The 8,696-nt window shown below is 25.2% G+C and overlaps 1 protein-coding gene across 5 annotated transcripts; it reads right to left on the reverse strand.

The window, feature by feature from the left end:
• Nucleotides 1-22: 22 nt before the first annotated feature.
• Nucleotides 23-8,696, reverse strand: LOC124949189 (phospholipid-transporting ATPase ABCA1-like). Of its 5 annotated transcripts, none has more exons than XM_047493876.1 (26): nucleotides 8,383-8,680; nucleotides 7,602-7,738; nucleotides 7,119-7,533; nucleotides 6,766-7,049; nucleotides 6,519-6,677; nucleotides 6,197-6,437; nucleotides 5,950-6,117; nucleotides 5,683-5,873; nucleotides 5,404-5,568; nucleotides 5,041-5,218; nucleotides 4,773-4,927; nucleotides 4,544-4,705; nucleotides 4,395-4,466; nucleotides 4,189-4,327; nucleotides 3,863-4,097; nucleotides 3,560-3,716; nucleotides 3,264-3,477; nucleotides 2,672-3,190; nucleotides 2,472-2,597; nucleotides 2,128-2,154; nucleotides 1,769-2,038; nucleotides 1,404-1,696; nucleotides 1,171-1,318; nucleotides 872-1,082; nucleotides 579-792; nucleotides 23-495 (listed from the first exon to the last, which is right to left on the reverse strand). In XM_047493876.1, exons 3-26 carry the CDS (start codon nucleotides 7,426-7,428, stop codon nucleotides 280-282), a joined length of 4,854 nt encoding a protein of 1,617 aa, XP_047349832.1. In that variant the 5' UTR covers nucleotides 7,429-7,533; nucleotides 7,602-7,738; nucleotides 8,383-8,680; the 3' UTR covers nucleotides 23-279. The 5 variants fall into 5 exon arrangements, with proteins under 5 accessions (XP_047349832.1, XP_047349830.1, XP_047349831.1 ...); XM_047493874.1 differs by having other exon boundaries at nucleotides 2,128-2,355; XM_047493875.1 differs by having other exon boundaries at nucleotides 2,128-2,355; nucleotides 5,041-5,149; nucleotides 8,383-8,679.

The raw sequence follows: 8,696 nt of genomic DNA on the forward strand, positions 1-8,696 counted from the left end.
ATATATATATATATATATATATATATATATATATATATATATACACACACACAAATAAACACATATTTATTATGTACACCTGTTTTGTTTAAATAAACAGAATGTCTATCTCTGTCCACAATAATAAATGTGCCGTAATTGTAAATGTATCCGTGTTCGTAATTAACTTTTTTGTGCTTTTAAACATATTCTCATGATGAACAAAGAATAACAGCAATAGATAAACATTTATGATATACAATGTATTTATAATACCTATGTATAATAATTAAGCCGCGATTATTCGTTATTTGGTTGATTAGCGCTATGTCTTGGTGAATAATCATAATTAGGTATATTTATGCCTCTTGCAAATTGAATAAATAATTGTTCGAGCGTCGCTGATAGTACAGAATAATCTTGTATACATTCGAATCTATTCTTCAAATCGTTTACAGTACTATACATTTTTGTCCAAGTCGTTTTAGGATCTGTCACATGGTAAGCAATCAGTCCCTAAAAAAGAAAATAATGTTTCATATGAAAGTCATTTAAAAATCATGAAAATTAATCAATACTTCTTTTATTGATATAATTACCAAATTTTCATCTCTAATTTCACAAGTTAGAGAAGATTCAATAGTATTCTTTATAATCGTAATATCTTCTTCTGATCGGCTTGGATCTAATTTAATATGAATGTCGTAACCGACACCAAATCTTTGTTTAAGTTCTTGACTTGGTCCAATACAAACCAATTGTCCTTGTACCATTATGACTAATCGATTACATAAAGCTTCGCATTCTTCCATACTAATGTAATAAATATTTATTTATATCGGAAAAATGTTTATGTTATGAAATAATTTTATAATTGAAGATGAAAAAATACCTATGAGACGTAAGTATGAAAGCTTGTCCTCTAGCTTGACAAGATTGTAGTACAGACCACAATGATCTTCTAGCCGCTGGATCGACTCCTGTTGTAGGTTCATCTAACAGAACAAGTGTAGGATTGCCAATTAAAGCTATCGCTATGTTTAAACGTCTTTTATTACCACCACTGTACGTTTCACTTGGCTGCGACATACATGCTTTTAAATCTAAAAGCATTATACAAATTCAAGATTATAATGATGAATATAACAAAAATGAAAGGTAAAAAATAATAAAAATATATTTTTATCTTACTCAATCTATTTATCCATTTATTAACTTCCAAATCTACTTTTTCTGGTGGTATACCTCGAAGTTTTGCGAACAATCTTAAATGATCAAACGCATTCAAGGAATTGATCAATGCATTCGTTTGTGGACAATATCCCATTTCTGCTAAGTACTAAAAATGAAATTTTTTTCTTTTAGAAAACACAAATGAGAGAAAAAATGAATCATAATCATATGTATAACATATACTTAATTACAGCTTTGCGATTGGAATAGATTTCCGCCCCTTTTAAGTACATAGTACCACTATTAGGTATTTCTTCTCCAGTTAACATTCTAAACGTAGTACTTTTTCCAGCTCCGTTTACTCCAAGCAATCCAAAACACTCATGCTGATTCACTCGAAAATTGACTTCCTTTACGGCCACTAGTTTTCCATAATATTTACTTAATTCATAAACTAAGAATAAACTGTCTTCTTCTTTAGAAGTTTGTGTGTCGTTAGTTGAATTTCCATTGACATTATTATGATCTATGCTGTTCCTTTTATCTGTATAATACATACTTTTTAATAAATATATTTCTCTACTTAAATATTAATATTATCGTAGTAGTATCTTACTCTGACTAGTAATTTTGCTAATCTCTAATGTTACCGCATGTTTTTCCCTTTTCACTTCTTCGTCTATCTTATCATTTGGTTGTAATGACGAGCTACGTATTTTGGTAAACAATCTTGTAAAAAACTTCTCTTCCAGCATAATAAGAATAGCAAAGTATATCACAGGTGTTAAAGATAAATATAGAATATTTTCCTCTAAATTAATGTCATTTTTAAAATTCTCAAAATATGACATAGGCTTATTACAAACTCCATTTACACAATCCATTGCTATAATAAATAGAAAAGTTTGGTACAATTCATTAAAATTTATAACTAGTATTTATTTGATATTTTTTTTATAAATAATATATTCTTACTACAACACTGATCCAAATATACTGATCCTGTATCACATAAAGTTTGTAAAATTTTACTTGGGAAACGACGGCATTTTGCATTTGTTACAGCCACAGTAAAGAAAGATAATTGTCCGTGGAAGAAACTTACATAAGGAATAAAACGGAATAATCGTTTTTGAAACGAATGCAATACTTTTAAATTCTCGAAACTTTGTATTACTATATGTAGCAAATACTGTATGAAAACTGAAATTTAAAATGATTTTAATATTGTCAAATTTGAAATTGTGTTAAGTTGTGCAATTGTGTTAAAATGGCTTTCATATTATCAAACTTGTGTGTATTCATTTTCTTTTTCTTACCAATTCCACTGGGTGTAATACTTAAAATAGTTATTACAGTACTTCTCGATTTGTTTATAAAACTAAATATATATGTTATCAATAGACTATTTATACCAAAAAGTAATAATATTAGCATCGTTATTACTGTGAATTATAAAATATTATTTTAGTACTATAATATAATTTTCTTACATAGAAATTTAGAAAATTATACTTACGTATTTCTGTTACATGATATAAGCGTATGTCTAATATAATATCCATTACATAAAATCCTAATGTAATGATACATACAGACATCGTGCAAATTAGAAAATCAAAAGAAAATATAGTGAGCCAGTATAATACAGATGAGACTCCAGTCATTCGTTGTAACTGTTTAACTTTAGTAGACGTTTCTTGTAATGGATGAATAACAAAAAGTGCAAGAGTAGGAAAGAAGAAGGAACAAAATATTAACACTCGTGAAAGTGCTTCCATTTCAGGAATCACTTGGTTAGAATAAGAAAACATATCTGGTAATTCTTGCCTAGATATTTCAATGGAATATTTCTTGCTTGTTAGATTTCTAATAATGGTATTTGACAAAATATTCATCGTTAAAGGTATACTATGCATCATTGTCCCAGAATAAAATCCATTTGCAAAAGTTTCATTTTCTGTGTTATTAAATTCAGCAGAAACAATGACATAATTATGATATTCTGCTATATTCTCTTTACCATATGCTAATAATTCTGTAAAAAAAAAGAAAAAAATGGTCTCATATAAATTAATACATTTTTATCTAGATACTAATATTGTGTTTACCTTCTGTAACACTTCTGTTTGTAACATTAATTGCAATCCCCCTAAAGTTCTTTATTTCTTCATTATATATCCCACCATATTTGGGAATATCAGAAGAATAAAATGCCTTGGGATTTCTGTACATGTTGAGTGTTAAAGGTATTATGTCTAATGATTGAGCAGGGGTTTTGTAGCTTAGAGCCATAAATAAAATAGAAATCAAAGGTAGAAATAGCTAAAAAATATATTATTAAATAAAATAATATTTTTATAAAGTGATTTAGTTTATTATATAATAAAATTAATGAAATCCTTACGATTACTAATAAGATGCCTGCATTTTTTCTAGTATATATTACTTTTTTATTAAACAATCCCAACATTGTTTGTATAGTTAGTTGCCATCCTTGCAGTTTCTGTATAGGTGTACAAAGATCTGTGAGATATTTCCCATTATCATCTCTTTTTATAATCCTAAATAAAATAAAAGATAAGGAATTAGACAAATACAGATGAATAACCCAATAGATATATATATATATATATATATATATATAAATAAAAAAAAAAAAAATATATTTAATTATATGATAAAATAATATATTTGAAAAGAAATTTACTTTAAAAATACTTGTTCCAATGTAATCAAAGATACATTAATTCCTGTTACACCTAATGTTTTTTTCTGATTTTCAATTCGATCTAACGAAAGTGGTAAATCCTCTGTATATGGAACACTTAGAACTATTTTTTCTTTTTCTAGGGTAACTTGTGACCTTAAATCAAACTTGTTTATTACTTTCTCTGGATCACACCATGATTTAGTGGATAATACAACTTCTATATGTCCATGACCTATAAAAATAATAACAATATTTTTGTTTACAATTCAAATATTTACCATTAAAAATAAAATCAAAAGTAATAAACGAAAATAAACAATTACCATATTGTTTCTTCAAAAACATTGCTGTACCATAACTTTTTAAAAGACCGCCATGTACTATCGCAATTCTATCGCCAAGTATATCTGCTTCTTCCATATTATGCGTACTAATTATTATTGTCTTTTGACCTCTCATTTTCTATAAGAAGATGATAAACAATAATCATAATGATACAATAAAAAAATACTTATATATATATACTTACTAATATTAGATCCCATGTATCTCTTCTGCTCTCAGGATCCATACCCGATGTTGGTTCATCCAAAATTAAAGTCTGTATAAATAATTGAAATTATAATATAAAGAGGAAAACCTTAGATTTTTTACATAAAGAAAACAAAAAATACATACACTGGCATCACCAATGAGTGCCATTCCAAGACAGATGCGTCTTTTCTGACCACCAGACAATTTGCTGGGAAGATAATTTCGTTTCTCCGTTATTTGTAATTTTACAAGCAAATTCTCAACGTCACGTTTGATTTGTTGTCGTGTTTTGGCTTTATTTTTTAACTATAATAACACATTTATATCTTAAATATTTTTGTATGGATTTTTTAAATACATATAACGTGCTTACCAAACCAAAGAACTCAATCTGCTCGAACACATTTAAATCTGGAAAAAGCATGTTTTCTTGTGGACAAAGACCTAAATCGTTTCTGATCTCATCTAAATTATGTTTCAAATTTTTCCCATTTATAAAAACTTTCCCTTCTGTCTCTGTTATCACACCTATTAATTATATAAAGAAATTGCAAAATTATATTTTATTTTTATTATTAAAATGTATCGGATTATAATAGTAATTGTTTATATATCTTATTTATTAAGTATCACCAATTAACCTGTTATTATAGACATAAGAGTAGTTTTTCCAGCACCATTGTGTCCTAATAATGCAGTTATTTGTCCTTTGTAAAAATCCAAAGATATTCCTTTTAATGCATGTACCATCTGATATAATTCAATGTCATAATGAGTCTTTATATATACATATATATATATATATATGTATGTAAGTATCTATGTGTATGTATATATGTATATATTAATATGTTATATATATATGTATGTATATGTATGTATCTGTGTATGTATGTATATATGTATATATATGTATATATATACATATATATATAGACATATATATATATATATATACATACATAATTGTATATGTAATTTAAAGAAAAAAATAAAAAGCTTACCGATTTTCGTAATAAACCAGTGCTATAACTTTTTTTAAGACCACGAATTTGAATACCAGGAATAAATGCACCTTTAGAAACTGCTTCAAAATCTTCACCTTCTAATTGATCATAATTATAATCTTTTGCTTCTTCGTCTAAAGACACTTTATTTGTTCTCATACACTAAAAAATCATTTTACATTTAATATATTTCATAACTTGATTATATATTTAATATACTATTATTTTATATAATAATTATAAATATATAATAATTTTTTTTCTCTATCATTTTACCTGTAGAAAATATAATGGATGTTTCTTTACACTATATTTTCCTGGTCGTATGTTATTAATATAAACGGCCATAATAAAATGGATTATAATTCCCAAAATTGAAAATATAAATATAAATCCTGTACTTCCTGTAATATTATATCGAGATGATTCGCTAGGTATAAAGATGTTACTCCATTGAATTCCAATTACTAAAAAGTATAAAAATATATAATTAATATAATTTCTCCATTATGCTGTGTTAAGAATATTAAATTGAATACATACATTGTGTTTCATATGTATTTACTTCTTCGAATAATCTAGACAATAACAGGTTTGGTAAAATTACACCAAAATATGGTATAATACAAAACAAATTTTCTCGCATCAAATTTTCATAAAGAGAAGATGAAGCAGTGTATATAATTGACAAAATAATAACCACAAAAACAGCTGCAAAAATTATTACCATTATAATACATATATATCCTGTATAATGTCATTTCACATATAATAAAATATAAAAACTTACGTTTTGAAAAGTATGCAGCAATATGCATACCAAATGATATAAGATGAACAATATGTACAGTCATTAATATCCAAAATAAGAATGCATTACTATAATACAGGTACGGATCTACACGGGTAGAAAATGTGTTTTTAAATAATACTATTAATGGTATCACATACAAAATACTGAATAAACAGCCAGTGGTAAGCCAGCTTAATAGATTTTGATATAATTTTACTCCGTTCATTGCCATTAAAGTCTGAAAATAAAAGGACAACTTTTGTTTATAATAAGAAAATATAAATATCAAAATATTATATAATTAAAAATGAATACTAACATTAACGCCAATAAATTTTTCTTTGACTGCATAACTAGTTTCTATGCATAATGGTATCAGAAAAATTGCCACAGCAAATACAGAAATTAATTGCCGCAACATTGTATCCATCATATTTGTTTTAACATATGGTGGATATGGCATTCTTTGTATGTGAATCTGTTAAATAATTATTATAAACTAAATAGTTTAAATTAGCTTATACTAATAATATATTATATCAAAAATAAATGAAATATCTAATTACCTTTGGCATAATTGAAACATTCTCAACATTTTTCATAAAAGAATCATCAAGACACATTTGTAGCTGTACAAATGGAACTGATTCAAGATATTTGTGCTCTGGTATAGAATAACTCATATCTGTATATAATTCAGAAGAGATTTGAGTAGAATGTCTTATTTTATACTTAAAATGTTCTTGCTTTTGATCAATAACTATTGCTAGGAATTCATGTAATGGTTCTTTAATTCGTTCAATCAAATAAGTTTCAAGCATTTGTTCTTCGGTTGCAAATCCAATAAACTCTAAAAAATGAATATTAGTACATTATCTAAAATAATATCATAACAAAATATACAATAATACATGCTTACTTTCATGTTTTAAACATTTTGTTGTTAAATCCATCAATTTTGTTGTAGATGTATCATTTGGCACAAAATATATTGTAGTTAAACTTCTTTTAATCAAATTTAATAAGTCATCTTTACTTTGTAAGGGATAATAAGTATCCGTTATAACGACCTTTGGTGGTATTGAATTAAAATCTCTTACAGCTTGTGTTAACGCAAATAGTAATACAGGCAACAGAACTTGAAGGAATAAAGTTAACTTCCAATGTCTTAATCGTACTAAGAAATTTTTATATAACAGTAAACCAAATACTCTGCACCATTCTTTCATTTTTTTTAGTATTAATGTAAACACACTGTTAAATATGTAGATAATTTTTTGTTCTTTTACAAATTTTAGTTACTATAGGTATAGACGGATAAAATTATAAACTATCTGCAATATAAAGTTTATGAAGGTAAACAGAATAATTTATATGTATTGACTTGTAAATCCATACTAACTTTTTTCAAGCATCTAATGTGAATCAACAATATGACCTTATACCGACTATAAATCAAAGTAATATGATCGACAGTTTGTAGTTTTTATCTTCTTTCATTTTGTGTTAATCTTATTTATAAATTATCCAAATATTCACCTAAAATAATCATATTTCTTATATATATAACAATATATAGTTGTTAACATATAATAAAATTCTAAACTTAAAAAATTATAAGACTATCTACAGATTATATACATATGATTTTAATAAATAAAAAATATAGGAAAAATATATAAATATAATAGAAAGGAGAGAACATATTTAATCTTATCTGATTTATAAATTAATATTAATAGCAATTAATCCAAAAACCAATATTACATCATCCTTTGTAAAAAATATTTGTACGAAATAAATATTTTTTAAATTACATATTAAATTTGAGACTATGCTTAGCATTTAAATATAATATATACATAAATATTTAAACTATAATATAAAAATACATTTATAAAGTACGATATTTACTTCCCGTTACCTAAAATATTTTTTATATAAAACTTGTTAAACTACAAGTATAATTATGTCAAGTATAATTATGAATTTAATAATATAGTAAATGTATAAATTATGTACTTACAATAATATAAATAAAAATAGGTTACATCAATGATAAAAAATTGATTAATTTTTATTTTATTGATTAAAATTGATTAAAATTGAATTTAATTATAAATATTAATATGATATTACATTACATATACAAGTTGATATTGATTAATACTGGAAAATATTACCATGGATGCGTACGCAGGATTAAGTAGAATTGAAAACACATAGGATGAACACTTACTAAAGCACAATAAAAATGCAGCTTTTATAATAAAAAACAATAATATATAAAAAAGTTCAGAAATGATAAAAGCTTAACTGATTATTTTTCATATCGAATATTATTAATCGAAAGATTTTTATCTAAAAACACGATAGAAAGATAGACACGATAAAAAGTCATAACAAACCGTTGTAAAAATAACGTATCGTACGTTATCACACGTTACATTATATCAAAATAACATTTGTTCGGTATTGTTCACAATAGTCACATGTT

Source organism: Vespa velutina, chromosome 5, assembly GCF_912470025.1.
Source record: "Vespa velutina chromosome 5, iVesVel2.1, whole genome shotgun sequence".
NCBI classification, from domain to species: Eukaryota; Metazoa; Arthropoda; class Insecta; order Hymenoptera; family Vespidae; genus Vespa; species Vespa velutina.